Source organism: Scyliorhinus torazame, chromosome 9 (assembly GCF_047496885.1).
Source record: "Scyliorhinus torazame isolate Kashiwa2021f chromosome 9, sScyTor2.1, whole genome shotgun sequence".
Classification (NCBI taxonomy): domain Eukaryota; kingdom Metazoa; phylum Chordata; class Chondrichthyes; order Carcharhiniformes; family Scyliorhinidae; genus Scyliorhinus; species Scyliorhinus torazame.
This window is the reverse complement of record NC_092715.1, coordinates 265,928,205-265,941,657: the sequence shown is the minus strand read 5'-3', so window position 1 is coordinate 265,941,657 and position 13,453 is coordinate 265,928,205. Positions and strand designations below refer to the sequence as shown.

The following is a 13,453-nucleotide window of genomic DNA, read 5'->3' as shown; positions in this document are numbered from 1 at the left end:
CGCTCGTCAATGGAATTTCCCGTCGAAGCCATGCCACTGGGAAATCCGTTGGTGGGGCTGCACTGTCGAAACGACTGGAGCATTCCGGCCAGCTTCTCCTGTCATGGGAGTGTCCCTTCAGAAAGGTTTTGTCTGATCACATGGCTTCATTTTATGGGTGGAGCTGAGCTGTGGCTGTGCGTTTTCTTATTAGTTTCATTTTCAGTTTGATTGCTGTGGACTCAGAGGGAGAAAGAAGTGTGTTTTCCTGTCTTTCTATGGTTTCATTTCAAAGTGTTGTTCCAGTTAAATTTTTAAAAATTGCTTATAGCTACCTGCTTTGTTAACTTAAAAGATATAGTTTGCTTTCCGGAAGGGTTTAAACCGACTGGTGAGACCGGATCTGAATCTCAGGGAAAGGCAGTCTTATTCAAGTAAGAATGCAGAGTGCTGGGCCACGCCTCTGAAGAGGAGTTTTTGGTTTAGTAGATTTTGTTTTTGAATTGGAACAGTTAAGTGGGAATTCATTAAGTGTTATACATAAGTTATTGTAGCCGTGTGGTGTCTTTATGTTTGTAATTGATAAAAGAATTCTTGATGTGTGTTGATATATATATATGTTAACTAAGTTCTTAAAATAAAACTTGTTTTGAGTAAAGTGTCTAGGAAGACTGATGAATCAGACCTGAAGGGAAGGCTCTTGTCCTTATCCTAGCTAAATTCAACATTAAGGTTATAGGTCAGGTGGACTTCATAATATACTTTGGCGTTTCGAAGCCCTGGTCCAGAACACTCCTTATCTACTCAATCGAAGCTCCTCACGATTTTGAACACCTGTCAAATCTCCTCTTAACCTTTTCTGTTGTAAGGAGGCCAAACCCAGCCTTTCCCCGAAGCATAAAGACCATTTTTGGGGGGCTCTGGGACATTGTCAGCCACGGTTGTCATTTTAGTTAAAGCATTACAGCATCCATCAACAAAATGTTAAGATATCGGAGATAATCCTTGAAGATTTATTGAATGACAATTTGACATTGATCAATGGAAAGTAATTAATTTATATTACATGTATAATTAATTATGTGTAATGAAGAGTGAGTTTACTTGGGAATAATTACTGTTTGCCCCTCATAGTGAAACAGTTAACAGGTACATAAGGACCATTTTATGATTTATTCCCACATAGTGGACAGAGAGGATTCTGCCCACACATTCTCCAGATCCTGTACTCCTCCAGGAAACTAAAGTTCAGGTGATATATGTGACCTTCAATTTGATCCCACATTCAGCCATCTCACTCTCAAGTGAGTTTGACCACCCACACGAGCGTCAATTACTCCTAATTACATAGAACATACAGTGCAGAAGGAGGCCATTCGGCCCATCGAGTCTGCACCGACCCACATTAATCCCTCACTTCCACCTTATCCCCGCAACCCAATAACCCCTCCCAACCCTTATGGACACTACGGGTAATTTAGCATGGCCAATCCACCTAACCTGCACGTCTTTGGACTGTGGGAGGAAACCGGAGCACCCGGAGGAAACCCACGCGGACACGGGGAGAACGTGCAAACTCCGCACAGACAGTGACCCAGCGGGGAATCGAACCTGGGACCCTGGCGCTGTGAAGCCACAGTGCTAATCACTTGTGCTACCGTGCTGCCCAATTGTTAATGTCAATGGGTAAATGTCACTTCCATTACGTTGAAGAAACCAAAACGCAGAATGAATGAGCATTTGCCAGTAATGCCTGTCGTCATTTGGAAAATTTGAGGCGGGGTCTTTACCTTTTTCAAATGGCATGCCGCTCGGTTTTTGTAAAGCACAGCTAGGACTTTCTTGTCCTTGGCCAGTTGAATAGCTTTTGTGTAGCAGTCAATCGCTTTGTCGTAGTCCTTCCTCTGAAAGCATTCATTGCCGTTCTCCTTTAACTGAAGTGGGTCTTCCATCTGGAAGCAATTGTGAAGCAGAAAGGTTACAGGAAGAGATAGCTAACTGCTGTGTGAGAGAGCAAAACTGAAAGAAAGTCCAAGGGCGACCACTCAATTGTTCAATCTTGTTTTGTTCTTCAACATGTGATGCATGGAACAGTGTAGACGCAAGGGGAGATTATCTTGGTATAAGGCAAGCACAGTCAAACTCAGGGGCGCGACCCATGGGTGGGTCACGGGCGGGTGTCGGGAGGGTCGTGGAGCCATCCGTCGCGGCGCTCCCGATCGCGCAAATCCGTGCGCAACAGCCGCAGTAGCCGGCTTTTAATAATGCCAGCTGCGGGTAAAATGGCCAGGAACGGATTAGAAAAATTTGCCCGCACTGCGCATGCGTGCCTGATCATCGATGTGTATGCGCAAAACTATGAGCATGCGCACCGATGATCGGGCATGCATGCGCAGTGCGGCCGCATTTGTTTTTATACGGTCGCAGCCTTTTCTTTTCAAGTTCGGGGGGGGCCAAAGGAACCGAAGGGACCATTGGGGCCAAAAGGGCCCCAAACCATTTCCTCCATTTTTGTCAGCAACAAACAAGGTAAGAGAAAATGGTGGGCCGCGCAGGTCGGCCGGCGTGGACCGCGAAGGTCGGCCGGGTTGGGTCGCGCAGGTCGGCAGGGTTGGGTCGCGAAGGTCGGCCGGCGTGGGTCACGAAGGTCGGCTGGGTTGGGTCCCGAAAGTTGGCCGGTTGGTAAAAATGGGTCCCTGGAAAAAACACTGGTCTAAGGATTAAAACATTCCAATTCCGCACAAACTTCCACTCCCCAAATCCCAAGACAGAGAATGCAAATTTTCCTTTTATGCCTTAAGCTAATCGATTCTTTGAACAATGTGGGTGATAATTACTGGGTACATTCAGTCTCATTCATAAATCATAGAAAGACACAGCACAGGGGAAAGCTATTTTCCCCGTGTCAGCTCTTTGTAATAATCTTCTAATTAGTGTTTCGCTCTTTCCCCAAATTCCTGCGAATATTTTTCCCTTCAAATAATCATCCAATTTCCCCTTTGACAGTTACAATTGAATCTGTATCTCCCGTGCACTGCACTGGAAGTGACTGCACGGATTTTATGAGCAAGTGTCTGGAGTGGGACCTGAACCCACAGCCATCCACCCAGGGCTGGAAACGCAAACCACTGAGCCATGATAGCTCTGGCTCACCTGTAGGCTGGTGCTAATGCATTCCTATTCACAAAACCACGTTCTCAAGAACCTCGGGCTGGATTCTATGATCGCTGACGACGAAAGCGCGTCAGCGATCGGCCGGAGAATCCCCATTTATGTTGGAATCGGGGCCGCCGCCGTTTTACCAATGCTCCGCTCCCTCAGAAACGTCGTGCACGAGGAGTACGCCGCACACCATCGGGACGGCCTCAGGACGTCACATGAGGCCTTCCCCCCAATGCTCCGCACCCAATGGGCCGAGTCCCCGACGACGTGGGGCACGTGTGCTCACACCGTGGGGGGAGCTCGCTTGGTGGCTGCGGACTGTGTCCAGCGGCGCCACAGTCGTGGGGGAGCCGTACTGCTGGCGGGGGGGGGGGGGGGCTTTGGCGGAGGCTGGGGGGACTGGAGATGGCAAGGGGGGTTACAGGGGGGCAGTTTTTGGCAGGCCGGGTCCACGTGCGGCCGGTGCCATGTTGCACGGCGCGGCTGTTGCAGGCCGCTGCCGTGCGCATGCGCGGCCACAGATCCGGCCGTTCTCTGGCCGTATCCGCAAGTAAAACATTTACGCTTCGCAGCTGCTAGCCCTCCACCGGGCGGAGCATCGATGCGGGGGCGCCGACGACTTTCTGGTCGTAAAACCAGATGGATCCTGCGGACGTAGCCATAGGATCGGAGAATCCAGGCCCTCATGTTTTAAAATTACCAGGTCAAAAACAAGCCCATCACATTTCTTATTCAATTGTGGAACAATGTGGCCCTGGTATCAAAAGCCCGGAGAGATGCTTTCGAAGTAGAGAAATACCTTTGTGAAGCTCCCCGAATAATCACATTGAAACATTCCCCTGCCAATCTGCTACAGGTTCTTATTCACTTTGGTCTGCAAAGCTGAACTCCTCAAAATAAGGAAATCGCCATCTCGTGGAATCGATGACGCACAAACGGCCGATTTAATTCCTTGCCACAAGCCCAAAGTTCCTTCTTCAAATAATCTGTTCTCCCGGAAAAGGCTGCAAGTCGTATCTAGCAATGGATTCATCCAAGGACTTTATATCATGTGGCTTTATGGCTTTAAACTCACAGCATCAGCAAAACTCAAGAATTACATTGGCAACATTGTAGGTCTGATTGATTCCGATTGCCAACCCTTCAATGGCGGATGCTTTGATTCCATTCAAGTCAACAGAAACCTAACCTGGATTAATCAAAGCTCATCGTTTCCAATGAGCTTTGAACTGCTTTTTAACTTTATTTATTTTTTTTTTTTAAATTTAGAGGACCCAATTCATTTTTGTTCCCAATTAAGGTGCAATTTAGCGCGGCCAATCCACCTACTCTGCACATCTATGGGTTGTGGGGCGAAACCCACGCAGACATGGGGAGAATGTGCAAACTCCCAGACAGTGACCCAGAGCCGGGATCGAAACCTGGGACCTCGGCGCTGTGAGGCAGCAGTGCTAACCGCTGTGCCACCGTGCTGCCCTGCTTTTTAACTTTATTACCAGGATGTGAACTTTAACTTTGCTTCTTGCAAAGCTAAATTTGACACACACACACACACACACACACACACACACACAGTTTGCTTGGTTTTGTTGGCAGTAAGTTGTTTTGTTAGATTAAATACATGATAATATTGCTGCGAGATTACCCCAAATATTCTCCCCAGGTCAGATCCTTTTAAAGTTATTTTTCGGCAAGACTTTCATCAGAAAACGAAGCAAAAACATTTCTCAAACTCTCACCATTGAAGGTCGGAAAGCTGAGCTTGCCCACTGCAGGCAGGAATGTTGTCACGAGTCCTTTTAATTCTAATCACAGTCTGGGTCAGAACCAAACAAGTTCACGGAAACAGGAGGAACTAACTTTACTGCCGGTATAAACACAACAGATTCCAGCAAACTGGAACAGTTTGAAGAATTACTACCACAATCCGGCTTACCATTTTGGAGCTGGACCACAGTGAAACGCACCAAAGCAAGGCCTCACTTGTAAAATTCACAATGGCACATGGCTGATGATATCTTACCAAACGTCAGTACCTCGTAACCTACCATATTTGGGCAGCATTTGCTGAGAGTGTGCCTCACTAACAGTTGCCCAAGCAGATATTTAAGTGTTAGTTCGGTTGCCCGAAATCAAACCTTCAACGTACTTCCGCAATTTAAAATAGAAAAGAATTTGACAAGTCCAAGCCAAGGCCATTAGATCGCACAAAGAGTAGAAAGCAGTTAATGATGATTCAGGCGGTGATCCTGCACCCAGGACTGTGAAAGGATCTACACGCTAAACAAGAGCCTTTCAGTCGATGCCCCAGTTGCCCTGCTTTGTATTTGTTTTAATTTCAGGATTCCACCTTTTTTACCTGTACTTTTTCAGGTGTCGCTGATTGAAGGGAGCACGAAATACCTCAGGCGCGGTTCCAAGCGGTTGCTTACGTCTTGCAGTGGGCTTGCTGAAGGGGAAGCACCAACTTGATCGGGATATTGTGTGCTGCGTCACACTTCTAATCTGACCTGTTCCGTCCATATATATCTCACCAAAATGGACCAGGGCCAGAGTAATGATAAAGGCATGAGTGGGGACTCTCGTGCCCACAAAGAGCTACTATTTCAACAACTTCTTTGCCATTGTCAGTGGCCGAAACTAATTGATACAATCTGAAAATAATAATACCATATGATGCTAACCACAAGGCCGTCTGGATTTAATTGTCTCAGGATAGTTTATGTGTAACGTTTGCCAGACCCCCTTCTTAATGAAGTTAGCACGTCCATTTCTATTTTAGGAACAGGAGAGACAGCTGAGGGTTGGGTACAAGTGCTCTGACTGACACAGAGACAACTGTCAGCAGCTGCTCAATCCAGAGAGTTCTGGTAACTTCCAGAAAGGTGATTTGCTTTTAAAGAAATACATTCACTAACATCCTTTGTTAGGTTTGATTCCAGCAGCACCTCTAGATTCTACTTAATGTTCCGCAGGGTGTGCAACTCAACTTGTAAAGAGCTGAGGGCTCAATAAGAACACAAGTTGTTGCTGTTGAAGGGGGGTGACGGGTTTAAAGGGCCAGCAACTCTTGCGTGCAATTAGCATTGATAATCGACTAACGTGGGTAGCGGTTTTGTCTGCCGATCAAACTGGATGTGGGTATCACTGGCTCGGCCAATCTTTGTTGCCCATTCCTGATTACCCTCGAATTGAGTGGCTTGCTCGGCCATTTCATGGGGGGTTAAGAGTCAACACACATTGCTGTGGGTCTGGAGTCACATGTAGGCCAAAGACCAAGTAAGGTGACAGATTTCCTTCCCTAAAGGACGTTAGTGAAGCAGAGAGCTTTTTATGACCATCGATGATAGCTTCATAGTCATAATTATTGAGACTAGTTTTCAATTCCAGATTTATTAATTGAATTTAAATTCCACCAGCTGCCGTGGTGGGATTTGAACCCCTGTCCCCCAGGGCATTCATCTGAAAGATTAGTCTACTGACATCACAATAACGCCACTATGGCCCCTATTTGGTAAGTGAATCCTTGAAAAAGCAAAGCGAGATTTCCCTCCATATCTTTTTTATGCCCCGTCGGTAGTTGTTTCCTTGTTAGTTAGAGTCACAGAGTCTACAGCAGAGAAAAGGCCCATTGGCCCACCGCATCTGCACCGGTCAAGAACAATCACCTAACTATTTTAATCCCATTTTCCAGCACTTGGCCCATAGCCTTGGCTGCCCTGGCATCGCAAGTGCACATCTAAATACTTCTTAAATGTTGTGAGGGTCTCTGCCTCCACCACCCATTCAGGCAGTGAGTTCCAGACTCCCACCACCCTCTGGGTGAAAAGGTTTTTCTTCACATTCCCTCTAAACCTCCTGCCCCTTACCTTAAATATATACCCCCTGGTCATTGATCGCTCCACCAAGGGGAAATGTTTATTCCTGTCTGCTCTATGTCCCTCATCATTTTATACATCTCAATCATGTCCCCCCTCAGTCTCCTCTGCTCCAAGGAAAACAACCCCAGTCTATCCAATCTCTCTTCATAACTAACACTCTCCAGCCCGGGCAACATCCTGGTAAATCTCCTCTGCACCTTTTCCAGTGGCTATCACACCCCTTCTATAATGTGGATTCCAGAACTGCCACAATACTCCAGCTGTGGCCTAACCAACGTTTTATACAGTTCCAGCATATCCTCCCTGCTCTTAAACTCTAAGCCTCGGCTAATAAAGGCAAGTGTACCATATGCCTTTTTAACCATTGTATCCACCAGCTCTGCTACCTTAAGGGACGGGTGCACATGCACACCAAGGTCCTCTGATCCTCGGTGCTTCCCAGGGTCCTGCCGTTTATCATGTATTCCCCTTGCCTTGTTTGTCCGGCCCAAGTGCATCGCCTCACACTTATCCGCATTGAACTCCATTCACCACTGGTCAGCCCATCTGACCAGCCCGTCTCTATCCTCCTGTAATCGAAGGCTACCCTCCTCGCTATTTACCACAACACCAATTTTCAATATCATCCGCAAACTTACTGATCAACCCTCCCACATTTATATCTGAATCATTTATATAAACCACAAACAGCAAGGGCCCAACACTGATCCCTGCGGGACTCCTCTGGGCTCCAGTCAGAAAAACACCCCTCGACCATCAGCCTCTGCTTCCTGCCACTCAGCCAATTCCGGATCCAATTTGCCAAATTTCCTTGGATCCTATGGGCCCTTAGCATTGCTGCCAGTCACTCATGTAGGACCTTATCAAAAGCCTTGCTGAAATCCAAGTAGGCTACGGCAAATGCATTTCCCACATCTATACACCTGGTCACTCAAAAAACTCAATCAAGTTGGTTAGACACGACCTTCCCTGAATAAAGCCATGCTGACTGTACTTGATTAATCCCTCCGTCTCCAAATGCAGATTAATTCTGTCTCTCAGAATTTCTTCCAATAGTTTCCCCACCACTGAGGTTAGACTGACCGGTCTGTAGTTTCCTGGTTTATCCCTTCCTCCCTTCTTGAATAATGGAACCATATTGACGATCCTCCAGTCTGCCAGCACCTCTCCAGAGAGGAATTGAAAATTATTGCCAGCACTTCTGCTATTTCCTCCCTTGTCTCACTCAGCAGCCTGGGATACATTTCATCTGGCCCTGGAGATTTATCTACTTTTAAGCCTGCCACACTACTCAGAGCTTCCTCTCTGTCTATGTTAATCTCTAATTTTATCACAGTCCTTCTCCCTGATTTCCATACCCACATCGTCCCTCTCACGAGTGAACACCATCACAAAGTATTCATTTAGAATCCTACCTCTGACCCCCGGCTCCACACACAAATTAACGCTGTGCTCCTTAATGGGCCCTAATCTTTCCCTAGTTATTCTTTTATCCTTAATGCACTTGCAAAAAAACTTAGGATTTTCCTTTATTTTACCTGCCAGTATCCGTTCATGTCCCCTTTTTTGTTCTCCCAATTTTCTTTTTAAGTTCCCTCGTGCACATTCTATATTCCTCTAGGGCTTCTGCTGTCTTGAGACTTTGATATTGCCTTATCCAATGCTGTACATCCCTCGTTATCCAGGGTTCACTGGATTTGTTGGTCCCATCCTTTTTCTTGAATGGAACATATTGGCCCTGCACTCTCCCTATTTCCTGCTTGAATGTGCCCCAGTGTTCTGTCACAGTCTGGCTCCCAGCCCACTCTGGCCAAATCATTTCTGATCTTATTAAAATCAGCCTTCCCCCTGTTTAGAATTTTGATCACAGGCCCATCCTTGTCCTTTTCCATAACAATTTTGAATCTAACGGAGTTATGATTACTGTCTACAAAATCCTCCCCATTGACACTTTAACCACTTGCCCAGCTTTGCTATCTAAAGTTAAGTCCAGGACCGCCCACCCCAATTGTCGGACCTCTGCGCACTGACTTAAAATGTTATTCTGGATGCATTTTAAGAATTCCACTCCCTCTAAATCTTTCACATTCTGACTACCCCAGTTAATGGTGGGAAAGTTGAAATCCCCCACTATACTACCCTATTACGTTTACACTTCTCTGAAATTTGCTGACATATCTGCTCTTCTATTTCTCTCCGACTGTTAGGGAGGCTATAGAACACGTCCAGAAATGTGATTGCTCCCTTTTGCTTATTAAGTTCTACCTATGTGGCTTCAGTTGATGAGCCTTCATAGATGTCGTCCCCCTTCACTGCTGTAATTGACTCCCTGGTCAATATTGCAACACTCCCTCCTCTTTTACTTCCTTCCCTATATCGCGCGAAGATCCTTTATCCTGGAATATTGATCTGCCAATCCTGCCCCTCTCTCAACCATGTCTCAGTGACAGCAATAGCATCATACCCCTTTGTTTTAATTTGGGCCCTCAACTCATCTGCCTTGTTCGTCAGACTCCTTGCGTTAAAATAAATACCATCCAATCTTGCCAAACTCCCTTGTGACTTAACGGATATAGAAATTCTATGCCTTCCTGACTCACCTGCTGTCTCTTCTTATTTTGGCTGTGCATCTCTCCCTGCTGAACCCTCTCTCAGGATCTCAGGTCCCTGCCAAGTTAATTTAAACCCTCCCCAAAAGCACTAGCAAATCTTCCTGCAAGGACGCTGGTCCCATTTCCATTTGGGTGCAAACCTTCTGCCTTGTACAGTTCCCACCATTTCCCCAAAATGGTCCCAATGTCCCAGAAATCCAAAGCCCTGCCTCCTGCACCATTTGTCTAGCCACGCATTAATCTGGACTAACCGTCGATTTCTATCCTCACTAGCACGTGGCACCAGAAGTAATCCAGAGATTATTGCCTTCTGGTTCCTGTTTTTTAATCTATTTCCTAGCTCCCTAAATTCTGCTTACAGGACCTCATCTCTTTATCTGCCTATATTGTTGGTACCAATGTGTACCACAGTATCTGTCGGTTTTTCATGGACATTTAATTTTTCAAAATCTTTTGCAGTAACTCTACTGCAATTTCCCACTCACCAGCTGCACTAATAACCTCAAGGACTAAGAGAAGCTGTACCATCAACGATTCCATCTTTCGGATGAGGTGCTGAGACCACATTGATGACCACAATTCTTCAATATTTTTGCTTTTTGTAAAATGAATTAATGGACAAAAAAAAAAAGAACTTGCATTTCTATAGCACCTTTCGCATCCAGAGAAACATCCCAAAATGCTTTACAGCCCAAGAGGCACTTCTTCAAATGTCGTCACTGTTGTAATAGACAAGGCAACCAATTTTCACACAGCGAGCTCCCGCAAACAGCAATGTGCTTTCATGGCCAGACAATCTGGTTAAGGGATAAATATTAGCCAGAGCATCAGGGAGAACTCCTCTCCAGTGTGGGATGACTCTGGGGTACCAGACCCGGCAGAAGTCGGTGAGAGCCTTTGCTCAGGATTCGGAGGAGCCTCGTGGGGCAGCAATATTGGGAAAGGTGGAGGAGGGGTATGTTCGTCATCGATGGCCACATCACAGATGGAGCAGCTCATGAGATTCATTAAAGATTAATTTCGACAACGGAGTAAGGAATTGCAGGGAGACTGGCTGAGAGCGCGTGAGGGTGCAGTAGCACCTGTTCGCGGATGTTCGGATCTAGTGGAGAAGGGTCTGGAGGCACAGGCGGTGATGATAAAAGAAGAGGAGAAGACAATCTCAGACCAGAGTGACCAAATCGTATCGCAGGAGGCAGAGATGACAATGCTGGGGCAAATGTGCGAAATGTTGCGGGAGAGGGTTTTATTTATTTATTCTTCCAATTAAGGGGCAATTTAGCGCGGCCAATCCACCTAACCTGTACATCTTTGGGTTGTGGGGGTGAGACCCACGCAGACACGGGGAGAATGTGCAAACGCCACACGATAGTGACCTGGGGCCGGGATCAAACCGTGTCCTCGGCCCCGGGAGGCAGTAGCGCTAACCACTGCGCCACAGTGTCACCCCCGGGGGCGAGGGTTGATGACCAGGAAAATCGGTTCAGGCGGCAGAATCTGCGCATCGTGGTCGGCCAGAGGGAGCGGAGGGAACAAGTGCCACCAACTAGGTAATGAAGATGTTTGAGAAGTTAGCGGATAAGAAGGTATTTTAGAGGTCCCCAGAAGGAGTCAGAGAACCTAGGAGCAGTGTAACAACAACAATCTCTCCCTCAATGCCAGCAAAACTAAAGAGCTGGGCATTGAGTTCAGGAAGCAGAGTACTGTACACACCTCTGTCAGCATCTACGGGGCCAAGGTGGAGATGATTGACAGCTTCAAATTCCTAGGGGTGCACATCACCAACAATCTGTGCTGGTCCACCCACGTCGACAACCAAGAAAGCACAACAGCAGCTATACTTCCTCAGGAAATTAAGGAAATTCGGCATGTCCACATTGACGCTTACCAACTTTTACAGATGCACCACAGAAAGCATCCTTTCTGGCTGCATCACAGCCTGGTATGGCAACTGCTCAGCCCAAGACCATAAGTAACTACAAAGAGTCATGAACACAGCCCAGTCCATCGTACAAACCCACCCATTGACTCTGTCTATACCCCCCGCTGCCTGGGGAAAGCGGGCAGCATCATCAAAGACCCCTCCCACCCGGATTATTTTCTCTTCCAACTTCTTCAATCAGGCAGGAGATACAAAAGTCTGAGAACACGCAGTAACAGATTCAAAACAGCTGGGCTGCACGGTGGCACAGTGGATAGCACTGGGACTGCGGAGCTGAGGACCCGGGTTTGAATCCCAACACTGGGCCACTGCCCGTGTGGAGTTTGCACATTCTCCCCGTGTCAGCGTGGGTCTCACCCCCACAACCCAAAGATGTGCAGGTTAGGTGGATTGGCCACGCTAAATTGCCCCTAAATTGGGGAAAAAAATAATTGGGTACTCTAAAAAATTTTTTAAAGATTCAAAAATGCTTCTTCCCCGCTGTTACCAGACTCCTAAATGACACTCTTATGGACTGACCTGATCTCTCTGCACATCTTCTTTACTGACTCTGTATGCTTCACCCAATGTCTGTGTCTATGTATTTACATTGTGTATCTATCGTATGTCCTATGTTTTTCATGAAAGGAGCAATCTGGCTGGACTGTACACAGGACAATATCTTTTGCTGTACTTCGGTACACATGACAATAAATCGGAATCTAAAGTGGATCGGGCACACCGTGTTCTGGGACAGAAACTGAAGGCGGGGGAACCGCCCCAGAGCAACAACGAGCGCAGCTCCTCAGTGCAGGAAGAGATGGCGCACCGATCTCTCACCCCCCCCCCCCCTGACACGACCCCGGAACACCCCCCCCCCCCCCCCCCGCCAATGCCCCAGCTCACCTGTTGCAGGGTCCTTGAGCAACCCCAGGCCTGATCCCGGCAAGGGCAAAATGCCACGTGGGCATCTTGGCACTGCCAGGCTAGCACTCTGACTGCGCCCCTGCGTTTTTGGGGATCAGTGCTGAACAGCGCCTGGCTGGGGTCTCCTCGGCGAGGCCGGTAGATCCTGGGAGCTGGTTTAATCTGGCGAAGGCAGAGTTAAGTGAGCTTTCAAACTCACTTGACTCTGCGAGTCTGGGTCCCGCCATTGTGGGTGGGATCCAGACCATGACGTCTCACGAGATCTCATTAGATTTCGCAAGGTGCAGCAATTGTCAACAGACTCACAATCCCAGCAGATGAGGATGTGAAGTTCTTGGGACAGAAACAGTTCTATATTCAACCAATTAGAATTGGAACTGCACGAGCTGTTAAACATGGATCCTTTTATTATCTCTTCCAATCAGACTCTCTCTGCTGGTACATGTGTATGGTGACCTCAAGTGCCACAATGCAATTTTCAATCTCCTACAGAGGACAGTGGTAGGAGGTCTTGTGCCACAGTGGGTACTGCCTCTCCCTCTAATCGAAAAGCTCCAGGTTTGAGTCTCACCTCAGGACTTGATGGCCAAGGAAGGTTCATTCATTACATAACCAAAAAGGTGAGTATCAACCTACAAGTTGGCAACAGAGACTCTGATCAGCCATGCTTGGTGCGGTGTTGTGCCACTCAAGCTATAAACCTCTGGCAACAGACTACCGACATGTTCCAGGGGAAAACCTCATTATTGGATCAGATGAGAGTCTGCCTTATGCAGCATTAGGTGCAGGAAGAGAGAAAACAAGAGAGGATAGTTGGTCCTTCAGTCAGAAGGGCATCTGGTCACAGCAACAGGTAACGGCACAAGGAAATGTGTGGCGGGGGAGGGGGGGGGTTTGCGGATGGGTGAGCAATTGGAATGAGGATGTTTGGCCTTCAGGGGGGAGCGATCAGAAGCCTCAGAGAGGGAGGG

At 47.4% G+C, this 13,453-nt stretch overlaps 1 protein-coding gene across 4 annotated transcripts in view; it reads right to left on the bottom strand.

Annotated features, from left to right (window-relative positions):
• unc45b (unc-45 myosin chaperone B) overlaps nt 1-13,453 on the bottom strand; it is a 152,415-nt gene that overhangs the window by 119,509 nt on the left and 19,453 nt on the right. Inside the window, exons 1-2 of one of the 4 annotated variants that reach the window (XM_072517421.1) lie at nt 5,545-5,679; nt 1,770-1,931 (exon numbers count right to left, since the gene is read on the bottom strand). In XM_072517421.1, the coding sequence (XP_072373522.1) occupies nt 1,770-1,931; nt 5,545-5,664 (282 nt within the window). In that variant the 5' untranslated portion in view covers nt 5,665-5,679. Of the gene's footprint in view, nt 1-1,769; nt 1,932-5,077; nt 5,216-5,500; nt 5,680-13,453 lie in introns of those variants that run through there. The other 3 variants (XM_072517423.1, XM_072517422.1, XM_072517424.1) reach the window with 3 other exon arrangements.